The sequence below is a fragment of the Balearica regulorum genome, chromosome 4, assembly GCF_011004875.1.
Source record: "Balearica regulorum gibbericeps isolate bBalReg1 chromosome 4, bBalReg1.pri, whole genome shotgun sequence".
In the NCBI taxonomy this organism is placed as follows: Eukaryota; Metazoa; Chordata; class Aves; order Gruiformes; family Gruidae; genus Balearica; species Balearica regulorum.
The window spans coordinates 67,918,475-67,934,414 of NC_046187.1; the positions used below are offsets into that span (position 1 = coordinate 67,918,475).

The 15,940-nt window shown below is 36.7% G+C and overlaps 1 protein-coding gene across 4 annotated transcripts; it reads right to left on the reverse strand.

Annotated features, from left to right (window-relative positions):
* Nucleotides 1–4,490: 4,490 nt before the first annotated feature.
* LYAR (Ly1 antibody reactive) lies at nucleotides 4,491–15,908 on the reverse strand. Of its 4 annotated transcripts, none has more exons than XM_075752501.1 (9): nucleotides 15,816–15,908; nucleotides 15,229–15,417; nucleotides 14,182–14,296; nucleotides 12,089–12,196; nucleotides 10,595–10,678; nucleotides 8,376–8,712; nucleotides 7,994–8,098; nucleotides 7,008–7,093; nucleotides 4,491–4,760 (listed from the first exon to the last, which is right to left on the reverse strand). In XM_075752501.1, the coding sequence occupies exons 2-9, from the start codon at nucleotides 15,348–15,350 to the stop codon at nucleotides 4,578–4,580; spliced, it is 1,140 nt and encodes a 379-aa protein (XP_075608616.1). In that variant the 5' UTR covers nucleotides 15,351–15,417; nucleotides 15,816–15,908; the 3' UTR covers nucleotides 4,491–4,577. The 4 variants fall into 4 exon arrangements, with proteins under 4 accessions (XP_075608616.1, XP_075608615.1, XP_075608618.1 ...); XM_075752500.1 differs by lacking the exon at nucleotides 15,816–15,908 and adding an exon at nucleotides 15,613–15,753 and having other exon boundaries at nucleotides 4,492–4,760; XM_075752503.1 differs by lacking the exon at nucleotides 4,491–4,760 and adding an exon at nucleotides 5,409–6,637.
* Nucleotides 15,909–15,940: the final 32 nt, after the last annotated feature.

Genomic DNA, 15,940 nt, shown 5'->3' on the forward strand with positions numbered 1-15,940 from the left:
GAAAAAATCTGCGCAACCATGCATCTGTAACAATATGACAAGAATTTCATACCTAGGGCATTTAGGAACATCCTAAATTTTTTTTGTTTGTTTTGTGTTTTTTTCAATAATGAAGATCACAGATCTAATTCACACAGGAAAGACTGTCAATTGTGGGAATGGGCATTCAAGTTTATTATTTATCAAATATTTGCTCTACAGGAGTATTACTGTTTTTAGGCATGACACTTTATTTCTGTATTGACGGAGGTTAGCATTTTTTTTAGGCTGTGGTAGCATATTAACTATTGCTTTGGAGGTGGTCTAGTATCCCCACTGCAAGTGATTTGACTGCTGTAAAAGCCTAAGGATTCAGGTGCAAAATTCTATCTCAACAAGCGCAAAGAAAAGCAGCAGGTTACAGATGCAAAAGGAATTGTATCTCAGCAAGTGCAAAGAAAAGTTACTACTGAAACTTCCTCTAGTCCAAGTGAAATTTAGAATCCAATATAAAGTAACACTTCCTGTAAAAGTACTAATGGGAAACATAATATACTGCTTGTCTTGGCTGACAGAGCAGAAAAGAAACTTAGATGACTTATTCTTGTTTTTTCTTAAAGGCTAAATTGGGAGAAGAAGGGGATAGATGTTGAATATATTGACTGAGATATCTTGTAACCTGTGAATACAGCTCAATGTACAGAACAATATGCCTTTTTTTTTGCTTATCTCGCACAAAAACTTTAATATTTGCTCTCTTATTTCCTTAATAAGGGTGAGTGTTACAGCTTTAAAAGTTTCCGAATGAAATCATGTGTTGGGTCTCTGTATCCTGTGGTCATCAGGTATAAGCTACTACTCATGTTGGGGTCTGACTACATTGTACTGATGGAATCGGATTATGGCACCAGGTGGGAGGATCGGTTTTCACTGGGAGAAAGAAGAATGAACTACTCTAATGCACCAGTACAGTGAAGGGCTGAGCACAACAAATAAGTAGTCATCCTTTGAAGGTTTTTCTTGCAGTGATTAAACTCCCTGCTTAAATGTTTGTGCTGGACTTACCAAAAAGCCACTAGCTTTAAACAATTTTATAATTTACAATACTATTTCCTCCCCCCCCATCACCAAGACACTCAATTGCCAAGATGTTATTTTAGAAAGGAAAATTTTAGTGATAAGGCATCTTTTATTATGGAGATCCGTTATGCTGTTTAGAAAAATCAACAAACCAAACACATTCTGGAACATTTTGTAATGCTATTACTATTATCTAATGATTTCTCATCAACTTACTGTGACTGTTGACATTAGCAATGACTGATAAACATATAATTTATGGAAAAGAAAGTAAAAAAAAATTCTGCATGATTTTGTCAATCTGTATTAAATGCTAAGTGCTTTATACAAGCATTCTCCTGTATATATCAGGGTACTAATTTTTCGGTACCCTGACCCATGCTACAACAAAGAAGTTTCCTGTGGTTACATTACTGAGTGAATACCGGAAAACTGTAAATTGATAACCTTAATTTTGTCTGTTTTCACATCTCACTTTGAAACAGATCAAGTGTAAAATATGTAGTTACAAAGTAAATATTGAATAGTATGATTTTTTTCATACTATAACACTTAAATACCTAGGTCTTGCTAGTAAAACCAGAACTCATTTACATTCTCATTTACTGAGATCTGTCTGTACAAACTATATTACAATGCTAGCTTTAATGGTATAAATTTATGCAAATAGACTAGGAAATGCACAAAATAGAATTGACACTTGTGCTATGTTTCTCTTAAAGTTACGTGATTTTACAGCAGCTTTTCGTGCCTTGGCAAAAGTTTGGAAGGGTTCCCTTTCTTTTCCTCAGAATCTAGAGTGGCAGCTACAAGATAATAAAGTCCCTTTCTGAATATTACTGTTGTTGACTGCAAGTGAGAAAAACACAACAAAAGGTGCATGTCCATCAGCCACATGATTCTGCCACCCTGCAGAATCAACATTAAGCAATGCCCCCTTGTCTTGAAAGCACAGGGAAAAAAAATAGTGAAAAAGGTGAGGATGCTCTAAAAATACCTCGTCTAAAGAATTTGAAGAGGTGCTGTTGGCCTTCAGGGTTGGGGTTTTTTTGTTTGTTTGTTTGATGTTCAAACACTTAATGCTTAAGTCTTATTTTAATGAGCTGCATAATACTAATATTATCTGAACTGCACAGCAATTCGTGTACCAAAAGATAGGATCTGTTAGAGCTGGAAAGATATCAGAGTAGAAAGTGGAAATGTAAGCCAGCAATTTCGATTTCGAGGGTCTGCAACAGCTCAGTGGTCTCTGGTTTGCTGTTGGGTTTGTGTGGGGTTTTTTTAATGATAGGACTGCAATGTGTGGCAGATTTTGCTGAATCTCCCCACATACACAACTGAACTCATTACTCGGATGTGGTTTTGATGGTGTCATGACCAAATACTACAAGAAATGAACTCAGTGGTTCAGTATATAAAGTCCTCTCTGGCAACGCAAACCCCATACACTGGCATGCTGTTAAAAGAAAGTCCAAGACTGCAGCTGTTCTGTCAGATAAAATGTTAAAGGGCTATTTAATACTGTCATGACATTCTTTTAAATATTCTGTACTATATATATTTTTGAACAGGAGGTCAGTAGCGTGCTTGATAAATTCACCCACAGCTTTCTAGCCCATGGATAACCCTAATCAATTGACTTTGCTGCTGAGAACCCAGATCAAAGATGACGAACTTTCTGTTTCATCATGTGCCTGTTGTCAAATGTATTTAAAACGTCAGTTATGGATCATGTCAGCTAAATTTCCATGGGCATCAAACTTGGCATCGATGGCAACGGCTTGCAGTAGTCAGTTTAGGGAGGGATGGCAGTCATCAGCATATGCACAACATCCAGGACGACTGCAATTACTGTGAGCTAGACCTGCCTTCTTCAAATACATGCATGCATGGGTGGATCTTAGTCCTGTCATTTGTGCTTGAAGGTGACAGACCCCAAAATCACTCAAATGAGGACTTAAGAGCTGTTCATTCAAAGTCATCTGACCTAGAAGCTGGGATCAGATAATAATGCTTAATGAACATATTAATTAAACTGCAAGCAGGTGCTCGGCATGTATTACCACTGTGGGTTGTGCCTTGCTGTTTTGTTATACTGTCTGGATATTAATTTTTACACATTAAATGCTCTCTGAATGCAATCTGGAAAGTTGATACTGTTGCCCTCTTGCATTTGTTAAATCTTAAGGTTGTACACCCTCCCTCCCCTGCACTTAAAACCAAAAGAGCATCCAAGGTACAGAACTTCATTGCAACAGGTCCCTGGGATTTTAAAAAGTACTGGTAAATATGCTGATTAATCACTGAATAGAAATTAGATAGGTCTTACTGTTTTTCTGTCTTCGTGAAATATTCTGAACGGTCTGCAAGGGATTATGTCTCCCTCGGAAATGATTACCACTAAATTGGTAGCTTTAAAGAACCGGATAACTTCAATCTAATTGAGACATCATTTGTTGCAAGCAGTAAATTAAAGCTTAAATCTGTTATAAGTGGAAAAGCCAATTTGAGTTCTCTATTAATTGTCTAATGAAAAAGCAGAGTTGTGGTTGTTTTTTTTTTACTGGAGAGCTGCATGTCAATAAAGCGACTATGCAGAGACTTCGACAGCATTTGAAGTAATCTATAATTAGAGGCATAGCCTCATCTACCATACTACGGTACTTCCAGGAACATTCAAAAAGAAAATATACCTACAAAATATATTGCTCCCTCCGCTCCTTCCTTCTGCCAACAGACTAAGAAAAGGTAATACTACTATAATGATGTATAATTAGGTAATACTACTGTAATTGTAATAGGATTTACTCGCAATAGTCCTGCTAGTGACCATCAGTGAAGAGGCATTAATTTGCTCCACGTCTGCCAAATCATTAGGAAAAAGAGAGGGGAAGAACAAGATGCAAAAGTCACGTTTCCTACCCCACGTAGGCCCTATGCACAACCACAGCTACGCATGGGGCAAGTTAGGCCTTTGAACCATTGAGAATCACAACAGTTACTGCATGAAAATACCAAGGTCAAATCCTACCCAGACAGCTCATCTGCATGCTGTTGATTTGCTATTCCTTATTTTCAGCTTTAAACTGACGTGAGGTGTTTCTACACATGTAGTCTGTTGCTTTGCTTCAGAGAAGCCTGTAGTGATCACTGAAGTAAACCCCGAGCATCAGACACCAGAACCTGACAATGACATGAATGAAGTATCTAATTATCTATTAGACCGAATAAAAAGAACCGTTGTATAACTTCAAAGGTTCTTTTAGACTCTTGTTTCCATATAACATAGATCAGCTTTTTCATCTGCAGATTAGAAAATGCTGATTGTTTTCACAAGCAGGAACTGTCATTCTCCCAAGCCGTGAAAGGTAACTCAAAACACTCCAAAGTACGAATTGGCTGTGAGTATTTATTTTTAAATGTGTAGCATAAACAATCCAAACTGCTGTTACCAGTTTGAAAAAGGAAAAAAGATGCAGCTCATGAGTTCATAAGCATGTTGAGAAAATAGTAGGCCTTTAATGAAAAAATGTGTGGGTAATGCAGGTTGGCAAGTCGCATGGCCAGCGGTGCAACTGCACAGCTCGGGGCAGAACGCGCTCCTGCCACCCTGGGCACAGACTGAGCGGAGCTACGAGGTATGCTGCCACGGGGCAGGCAGCAGGAGGACAATCCTGGCTTGTGGACATGGGACGGGTGTTCTGAAGCACAGGACAGAAAGAGAGGTTAGATCCTCATTTGAGGGTAGGGAGGAAATGATGGAGGCACAGTACAGAATTAACCACCACAACTGCAACAGCTGCTGACTGCATCCGTAACTGCTGCTGTCATTGCAAGAACTTAGGATATCATCAGCAAAAGTTCAGCAAACGTAGTTTCTATACGTTCACACATGTTGTAGTCAACAGCAATGGAAAATGAAAAGTGTAGGAGAATGGCATAATTTGGAATGAATTCTAAACAAAAATAATTCTTAAAACCTGTAACAATTACTGTAACAAAACTATTTAGGATCTTAATGTAACAACATTTGTTGTAAAATACATACGGTGAAAAGATTAACAGCACTGTATTAATTTGTTTCATTTACAAGGACTTACTATTTTGTATGTCCTTTCCTAAATTAAAAACAAACAAAAAAGAAGTCTAAGTTTCTTAAATGTGTTCGAACAACTTCTCGAAGTTTCTCCATGTCTGTAAATAAATTTTATTCTGTTTATCTCCAAAGCCATTCTCATGAATTAACAACAAACACTTTTTGAAGAGATCTTTAATTTATTAGGCATTTTTATTTCAACTTTTATAATAAACAAAACAAATAAGTACTCAGAAAAACTGGACCCAGTGTATCAGTTAATCTTTTCGTATTTATACTTTTAATATATTCAGTATTTCTATAAATTCACGTATTTTCATTATGGAGTTTTGTAAAAGTGTATGTGCTTTCAAGCACTATGCAATTTCCACACCACCATACCACCTATTGCAAGACATTTTCACTGGCTTTCTACTTCTGTTTTTAACAGATGACTTCATGGTAGGAAACTCCCCCTCTGGAAGTATTTTGCATTTGATTAAAACCCGATAAACTTTTAGTAACTTTCTGCAGGCCACTCTGTCTCTTACGTTACATGTAAGATTTCTGGCCTGCCTAAATTGTTTCGGTGACTGCGATATAACAGCCTCTTCAAATTTTGTATAATTTGTGAATTTATTACATAATCATAAAGTGGCAAGATTTTTTTATATTTAAGGTGGTGTTTTAAAGAAATTTATTTCATCAGTCAATTTCTAGTCCATGTGACCACTTACATTGAAGTCAATTGCATCACTAATTAAAACATTGAGTAGCTATGCATATACAGGTAACTAAGTCATTAGATTTTTTTTCACCCAATGTGCAATATTACATACACAAATTTGACAGACGCTTTAATTATGCATTTTATGACACAAAATTAACAGGTTATTAAAATTAACAGGTTATATATGCATATACTAGCTACAGTGCGTAAAGGGGATATCTGTCATACCATTTTGAATTTCAGCGTAACAAAACATTTATTCCATGGTGGGTTTCTGAATATGAAAATCTTATTTGCTCTTAGAATAGTTTCTACAAAAATCTGCACAACCCAGGTCCTGATAAACATTCATGCCTATAAATTATAGCCATTACTGGTAGAATTTTAATATAGTAGGCAACAATTATTTTCAATGCCTCTTAATACTTGTACCAAAAATATACATTTTCCATAAAATCGAAAAATAAAATATCTGAAAATGTTCTGTGATAAATCTAGAAAAAGAGGAGGAACCAGTCTTTAAATTCTGCTCTCACACACACAATTTAAATTGAGACCAATACGTGGTATTTGTACAGCTGAGAGAAGAATTTAACTGCAAGATTAAAATGCAAAGGTTATGAAAAATATGCAAACTCTTATTTCAGGAGTTTAACTTTGTCCTTTAAAACTTTAAACTTGGGATTGTTATTGACCTTCTTATTAAATATGACTAGAATATCCTCTTCTGATTTGTGATGTTCACCAGCTACTGCGTAATACTGAGCTATAACCTGCACAAAGACAGAGCAACAGTTTTGAGTTAGTGACGATAATTCCACTGTAAGCAATACTACATTCATGTTAATATATTAAAAGTAGCATGGAATTTATTATGCTTTTATTCCTTTTCAGAATTAGCACTCAATGTCTCCTCTAGTCCAGTAAGCAATAAAGAACATGTCCTTCAGTTGATATTCCGTCTACTGACAGTCTGTTAAATATCAATTACTTGGATAATTGATCAAAAAAGCAAGCAAAGTCAAAGCAAAATTTGCTTTGTCAAATTTTTTTGCTGGTGTGGGACAGGATTTTATGAACTTAAGCATTACAGAAAGAAATTCACAAGAACAAAGGAGATTTAAAAACTATGTTATACAGTACCTTTTTTCTTAGTTTTTTAATGGAAATTTCATTGTCTGGAGCCTGTTTCAGAACAGCTTTGATGGTTCCCTTCCAGTTGAATTTACCTAGGAAATAATTAGGTGTACATCATTAGTGAAATCAGGTATTTCCAGGTCGTCATCTTAGTAGGAACCAGTCTTCAGTTTCCTAATTTTGGAAACAGTTCAGCTACCACCACAGTTCATTGTTATCTTACTCACCCTACAACAGGAGGGTGTCTTAAGCATAAAGTCGGGTAGGGTGTTTCTTAAGATTACAGTAAGATAGAGGTGAAGAACACACGTACTACTTGAACAGCTAGGGTCAGGATTGCTTTTACTTAAGTTCTGAGCTTCAGCTATTAAGCAGCAACTCTTACATAATACAGGAATAGTTGGGACGCTCCTGTCTCCTCACCTTTAGAGCACAGGTAGTGAATTTCACACAGTACCCACTGCAGAGGTCATTAACATGTAGTTTCCAAATAAACAATCTGTATGTTAAATACAGACATTCCCTGACAGTAATAGTGTGCTGGGTGATAGGCATAAGTAGGTTTATCTAAGCATAAACCAAGGTCAAACACAGCTAAAGTCCCATTGACGATTCACCGAGCAAAACTTGGGAGATAAGAGATACAAAGTGATGCAAGAGAGCTGTTGTCCTCTCTGTTGGCTCATGTGCATGGCAGCAGGGAAGAGACCTGCTGCGGAGAAACAAATATGCCAAATTCCTCCCTGCCCAGCAAAAGCAAGTGTAGCCAAAGGTTGCCAGCTCAGCAGAACCAACAGATGAGAGCAGTAATTCAGCATCAGGTGTTAAGTGTAGCACAGGCTCTGCAACAGGTACCGTATACTGAATATACATATATATACTGAGGCACAATTTATTTCATGGCTTGCTGCAAAAGGCACTGTATTTATATTCTGCACTAGGTCTTTTTCAGAATATTTTTGTAACTACCTAAACTCCCCCTTTAAGAATACCTTTATCTGTTCCCACATTTTCTTCATTGCCATTAGTGTTTTCTGTCTCCATGTCTTCTGAAATGTTTTCAGTTTTCATTCTCTTTGTTGTGATATGAGGTTCCTCTAGAGATGGAATTGGATAAACATATACAAAAAGTTTTAAAACTAGAAGAAAAGTTCTGACGTGACTTAAAGTTTCTGTTCTTCTAACACGAGTTTGTATTGGCTACGAGGTTCAGATTTTTTAAAAGGACTGTGCAACCACAGTGTTAAAATTAATGTAATCTGTATATGTAAACTACTACTTTAAAAATTCTACTAAAAGTAATTATTGAGCTTTAAGGCACTGAGGAAAAAGCATCTTGAAAACAAACAAGAATATAAGGTGTAGGATGGATACCTTCTGCATGTTTATGTTTGCGTTTCTTTACATTTGTTTCTTCTTCTATGTCACTCTCATGGCCACTTCCATTTATTTCAAATTCCTTCTCCAAGCTCTCCTTTCCTTTTTTGGACTTTTTACTCTTTTTTACTTCTGACGGGTTTTCTAATTTCAAGTCTTTTTTCTCCTTCTTTTTGTTCTTTTGTCTCTCTTCTTTTCGTTCTCTCTTATTCTTTTTCCTCTCAGTTTTATCATTTGTAATCCCATTTTCTTCTGCCATTGTTTTTTCACCAGTGTCTGCTGACTGCTGCTCTTCTTTCTGTTGTGGTTTGTCTTGTTCTTTTTCACTTGAAATCTTTTGTTGAAAAACAGATTATTACAATTTTTATATGACTTTTTTGACACTGTAACTTCTCTCTACTAGGTCATTCAAGAACACTAATATCCTGAATTCAATTAAATTGCTTACCTGTGGGGACACCAGCCACCCGAGAAATAGCACTAAATAATGTGACTGATTCTTCTTTTAATTTTACAGCCTAAATGCTAATTACCTGAACATGACAGAAGAAATGTCATCTTAGAACATATATAATTTCCATTTGAAATAATCTTCTATGTATTTTTAACATATTTGCTAAATGTAATTAAGTTAAGGGAGAGACAACTCTTTGATTTACACAGACAAAAATACAGCATATTACAGAAAGATACAGAACCTATTCCCAAATATACATCCCTTGAATAATAATCTTAGCTTTGCCACCCAGTTCCCTGTCTTGGGATATGTCTGGGACAAGAAACTAGTATTGCATGATGTCAACAAAGGCAGTGCTGGCTGTTTTAATTGTACTTTATATATATTGTATATTTGGTTTCCTTTTAATGTTCCTGGGCTTATAATTTATTTTTTTAGAAGAATATATTAATGAACATTTTTATCTTTAAATTAAACTTTAATAAGTACAAGTGAAATATAATTACTGAAATGTTAATGTGGCTATTTAGAAAGAGAATACATGTTTATACAAGCAACTTAATACCAACATGCTTTTGTAAAGAGTAATTTCAATTCAATTTGAATTCCACTTAAGAACTTTCTTTGAGTATGTACACTTCAAGTTATGTATTACAGAGAATATCTTGAGATGTTTTTAAGAACTCTTAAAGGTGCCTTGAAACAATCTGAGCAAGAAAGCTGTGTTATATATTTTACTTTAATGCTATATTTTATGGAAAATGTAAATTGTTGACTTGGGTTTAAATAAAATAGTTGTTCATATTCAAGATTTTTTTTTTAAAAAAAAATCAGTTTAAATCAAGAGGGAACTGCTTATGGCTTTAGTGAAGTTGTACCAACTCAGAATTAACATCCCAGCAAGACAATGTACTTGAAATTCAGTGCCCAAAGTTTATGTTATGTTCATATAATTTAAAAAAAAAATATTTCCTTCCTTCCTGGCTCTTATATTTGGATGCTTCAGAAAAACTACAAATAGATTTAACTGGAATCATCAAATCAGGAAAATGAAGCACGATCAACAAGGGATTGATGTCAAAGCTATGCCTGTGCTCTTCCTCAAAAGAAGCTGGGAGGAGAGGGAGAGCGATCTTTACATCAACAGAGAAGTAAGCTTCTGTAACAGCTTTCTAGTAGCAGCAATAGATGTAAACAAACAATCAAAACAACACCCTACCAAAACATGTTACGCTAGTACTGAAATAGCGAATTAGGCACTGAGAAAAAAGGTCAGTGGGAGTCCACGATTTAGACACAGAAATGGGAGGAATTTGCACCACAAACTGGAGGATCTCATCTCTCTGCTAATAAAATAGGTAAAATAGGTGCTGTTAATTTCACACCCCAATAAACATTAATTTGAAGCCATTAAAGTTCTGAAAAGATGCTGTTTTATTCCTTCTTAGTGTGTGGTAAAAGACTGGAAGCAAAGATAGTGTTTTTCCCTTTCCTTATGTCCTAATAGTATAGAATAAAGTTAGTCTGATTATCATGTCACAATCATGCCACTGTGTCCAAATTTTTAATCACTACTTTAGCAACAGAATATTCCACAAATGAGCAATTTAGCCTAGGAATGTTACATTATAAGATAATCCACTGTAACAATGGGAGACGATATTTCTGCTAACATCTACAAAGGGAGGGTTTTCCCCCTTTGAAAGGTTTTCAAAGCATTTCACTGTGTTCCTGTTGTATGATGTTGTACTGAACTTACGTTTCTGGTTGCTTCAGAGAAAATATCCCACACCTGGTCTTGCAAAGTGCTGTCAGTAATTCTTAAACTGTTCTTCATCCAGTTCTGTGCAGGAAAATAAACAACAATAACTGAAAAGGTGCATCTGTTTTTTTTCTTGATTACCATGTATTTGGTTCTTGGTTTTATTTTTCATTTAGGAATCTAATAATTTCTTCTGATTAAGATCTGGTTAGATGTTTACTTTCTATGAATCTCTTAAACCTCCATGCTAAATTGTTTCACATAATGCCTGCATACTGCTATGAGGATGTACCATTCCTCTCAATTGCCTCACCAACTGTAACCCAGAAGAAGTAAGTATATAGAAGGGATAATCCATCCACCTTTTGAATACAGCTGGTTATGTTAATGTCCTACCAAACCTTCTGACTGTTTCCATGAGTTAAAACATTAAGGATCCAATCTTATTTATTTATTTATTCGTGTACTGGACAGATGGTCATGCTCCTAAATAGACACCTTAGATTATTACAGAAAAGTAAAATTTAAGCAAGTAACTCAATGCAAACATTTGAAAGTTGTTGGGGCTATTGCAGGAGTTCCTGCTGAAAATTAAAACAAAGCAGTAAATTTCTACTTGCATCTATCAGCAACAGATCAACTTTCAGGAACATGGAATTCTAAGTAAAACCTAATGTAAAAATTTTTGCATTGCAATGGAAATCCCAGGAAAGTTACATTACTAAGTTGGAACAATGAACTGCACAACCTTTTGATCTTCCAGTGCAAAACATCTTGCCAAAAAGAAACAGGCTTCTTGACAGTATCACTTTTCCTGTTTAGAACATTAATTTCGAAAAATGTTGTAACCTTCAGCTCACTAGCACCAATTTCACCGCAGCTCTATTAGGTTCTATTTGAATGCTTTGGAAGCAATCATGATCTCTCAGCCTCACAATCTGAGGCACAGAACACAGGGGAGCAAAAAAAAAAAAAAAAAGCCCAGCTTGCCAGTAATTCTTCACTGATACCACATGAAACATTTGGAATTTGCTTTGTCTGTGATGCAAAGTTTAGCGAAGCATGCAGTGTGGGAGATTCTGTCAGAATACTGAGCAACAGGAAAACTCTCAAAACAGTACCTTGCCTTTACCAGGAAAAAACCAAGCCACAGAAATAAGAATCCTTTAAAAGTATGTCTAAGAATTTGGACATTCAACAGAAATTGCAAATAGAGAAAAAGACAGGTATTAAAAAAAGAACAAGCCTACACATGGAGATTAAGCTTGAAAGGTGAGTCTCTGGCTTAATACCTAATTAAAATAGCACTTTTAAGCAAGGAGATAAATTTTACAAACATTGCCTATTTTAAGTTCAGCTATTACACCATCTATTTACCAATGCCCAAATAAGCAATTTGTCCCATCTTTGTTAAAAGAGAGTGGCACTCGCTAAGAAGGTCTATTTTAAAGCTCACTGCATGGATTACTACAAATCTCTATTAAAACATACCTGAAACTTTACTTTTTTCCTTGGAATATTATCAAAGACACGCATTTGCTCCAGGATGTTCCGCACTTTAGGGCTTATGTTTGGCTTCTTCATTACTTCATGAATTTTCTGAATGAAGAAAAACAGAATTAAATCAGTAAAGAAGCATAATGATAAAATGATACATGCAAGGTATGCAAGTTATAAACACATTGGACAGAAATCACCCAGTACCCACAGACTGTATAGCCTGCTCGAAAGAACTGTTCAATACCCATGGGAAGAACACTCACCTTTTGTTTTATCATAGATCAGAAGATGTGTAAAAGTTATCTATACAAATATTTATACCTAGATACTAAGCAGAAGCAAGCAGGACTGCTCACCAATGCTTTCTGATGTTCAAGTTACAACCTGTAATAAAAATATTTAAAAGTAAAGTAACTGTATCACATGGGAGCTTCTTGCAGTGTGAAAAAGACCTACATTAAGAAAAGCAATTGTCAACTGATTAGTTTTTGTAAACTCCTAGAGATGTGAAAAATCTGGGTAACTTTGAGGCCAATTTGACACGCATTTCTTTTGGCAGCAGAGTGAGCTTCATCAACAGTTAATCCCTCTAAGACAGCTCCGGAATATTTCTATGCTACAGGTGCCAGCATGAGACAGCAGAGGAGGTTAGACAGGGTCTTATGGCAGTTACTTGAACAGCACTGCTGCTCATGGGACAAAAAGGCTCTGAGCTGCCCATTATTTAAAGATGTCACCACTAGACACCGGGAAGCCTTCCTGTACTTCTGAAAATCTTTTTACTGAAAGATTTTGAGGATGTTAAGACTACCAGAAAAGGACACTCTGTAATAATCCCTCACCTTTCTCTGTAGAAAGTACTTACTATTGAGGAAGGCTAATAATTTTCATAAGCAAGAGGATTCACATCATACTGCCTTTGAACAACGTACCAAACAACATTCAATCTCAACAATGGCAGTAATCTGTTGACTTCAATAGTATTGTTCATATTCCTTGAGTGTCCACATAGCTTAGTACTTTGTTAGATCGTGTTCTATACGGGATAGAAATCAACAAATCCATGAATAAAGGTGATCTAACTAATTATATCTAATGAGGATTTAAAAACATGTTTGAGAGTTCCTTCCTAAAACCTTTAAAGGAAACTAACAGATGTAAGAGGGTAGGTTTTTTCATAGGATAACTAACTACCTGAAGGGCAGTGGACATTTCCATTCATGCTGGAGTTTCTGCTGTTCAACATATTTACAAAATATCTAAAAAGAGGGCAGGAAAATTTTCCTGATGATATGAAGTTATTCAGCATGAGGACTGTGAATAATTCCAGAAAGACCTTAAGAGAATGAGTGACTAGGTAATAAAAAGGTGAATTAATTTCAACACAAATTCATGTAAAGCAGCATGCATAGGAAAAACAATCCTAACTTCACATCTAAAATGGCAGGCCTAAAGTTGACCACTGGAGCTTAGACACAAGATCTTGGGGTTAAAATAACCAATTCCATGAAAATGCCAGCACAATGATCAGCAGCATTCAAAAAAAAAAAAAAAAAAAGATCAACTGACAAAAATCAGTAAGAAAGGAATAAAGAAGGACACAGAAAACATCATTATGACACAGACTAAATCTATGGTTCACCCATATCTTGAACAGTGTATGTAGTTCCTGTAACCTCATTTTACTAAGATACAGTAGAACCGGGAAGACTTCAGAGGACCACGGATATAATTTACATATGTAAGAACAACTGAGCAGGATAGGACTTTTCAGCCTGGAACAGAGATGATGAGATGAGGAGGGATGCCTGACAGAGGTCTACAAAAGCGTACATAGCATGAAGAGGGTAGACAATGATCAATGCCTCTTTGTATGCAAGAATTAGGGAATGGTAAATCAAACTAGTAAGAGATAGATTCAAACCAATTTCTTACCAGGATAAGTAATAGACCTACCAAGGAATTGCCAAAAGAAAGCTGTGGATATTGGGAAAAACAGAACTCTGGTTTGTTAGCCTCTCTCGTGTCTTTAACAATTATAAAAAAATGTTATTTATCATATCTGCATATAGTACAAACTTTACCTGAATCCACTCCTGTTGTTTAGCATCTCCTTTGTTAGTTTTGGCTTCAAAATCTTTTCCACCGTACTTCTGGTCTTCACTTACACACTTCACATGTTCCTTATAATCGTCACCCCTTGAACACAGGAGATTTTTAACTTTAGTTCACTGAAGTGTTTCAGACTTCCGAAGCATGCAAGACTTATGTAATCAACAAACTGAAGTAGTAGATGATAGCATCTGTCATTTAAACCTTAATACTGTCAATGCTCATATGAGTAAAGTTCAACTTGCTTAAAGTACATGCTTGCAAGACTGCTGACATTTGTGTCATGCTACAGCCTTCAGTGAATTTTTCTGACTTGCAAAATCAGTCTTCTGTATACTGCTGCTTTTATTAATGACTCTATAACTTATGCATATTTGTACATGTAAAGTATGCACAGCTATTATCTGTGTTTTAACACTCACACTTTTAAAATTAGAAAACCAGGTAAAAAAATGCTTGCAAAAACCTATTTCCTAAATATAGATATACTAATGTGGTAGTGTAGTTCTGACCAATGTGGAAGTGCCCCCAAAAAGGAATGAATAATATAGATCTTAATCTTTTATCAGTTAAATACTGAGAAATATAATCATTATTTTAGGACAATCTTATTTTCTTATGCAAATTCATATATTTCTATTTCAAAAGCAGATAGCAGCACTGCTTTCCTCTGAGTGCTGAGGAATGACAACCAAATTCAGAATTTTTGATATTATTGCCAATCTCACTCTCTCCACAGGAGCAAAATAAGTAACAGTTGTTGATGATCAAAAGCTGAAAGCACTGTCACTTAAAACTGTAAAAGAAAAAATTGCAACTCTGTTCACTGTGTGGTTTAGCTGTCCCCGCTGTTCCAAGTTGGATGATTATGCTTTAAATTATCTAAAAGCGTGTACTTTTTAAATACATATATGAATTATTAGAATTTGGCAAATTTAATTCTAATATAGTATAGGAAAATCCTGTATTTGTGACAACCCCTGCAGAGTAAGCAAGGCTATTTCTCATCCTTCACCTACCAGAAATCCTTGCCACAATCCATGCAAGAAAGGCACTGACAGTTTCTGCAGACGTTCACATGTTTTTCAACTTGCGCTTTCTTCACAGACTCTCCACAGGCATTGCATGTGAAAACCACCATTTTGGCGAGTGGTCAGTAGCTTCTATGAAACGGGGACGATTTTTTCCCTCCCCACACAAGCACAGCCCTAGAAATACAAGGAGAAGATCTTACGTTTACATTTACAGCTTGAAAAAAGCACTTGGGTGGCCGAATAGAAGCGCAACCGTGCATCAGCCACCCACAGAAAGTCTAAGCAGTTTGATTTTGCGTGTGCAAAAGTTCCGAAGGAAAAACTCCTTTCTCCTGATACCTGAAAGCAGTAACCCCCCTACGCCCCCACCTCATGCCGACACGCTTCGCAGGCGGCGGTTCACGTTTCTTCCCCCCCCCGCGCCCTTCCGTCCCGCTCCCCGCTGCAGACCGGTCTCCGCCGGGTCCAGACAAGCGGCGCCGCTGTGCGGGAGCCGCCTGAGGGGAGGCCCGGCCACACGGGGCGGGAAGGCCGGCTTACCCGCCCGCCGCCCCCGCTCCCCACACCGCTACCCGCTCCCCCCGCACCTCAACCGCCGCCCCGCGCGGCACGTGCGGCCGCCGCTCTGCCCCCTCCGCCCCTCTTGGCACTGCCGCTCTGCGGCTGCGCGGCCTCCGCCTCGCCCCGAGTTCCCGCC

Excerpts from the sequence above, each read along its gene's own strand:
- LYAR (XM_075752501.1), bottom strand. The coding sequence starts at position 15,350 with ATGGTGGTTTTCACATGCAATGCCTGTGGAGAGTCTGTGAAGAAAGCG. Across the intron at positions 14,297-15,228 it reads GATTGTGGCAAGGATTTCTG|GGGTGACGATTATAAGGAAC; the intron begins GTAGGTGAAGGA and ends CCTGTGTTCAAG. Across the intron at positions 8,099-8,375 it reads CAAACATAAACATGCAGAAG|AGGAACCTCATATCACAACA; the intron begins GTATCCATCCTA and ends TTCCATCTCTAG.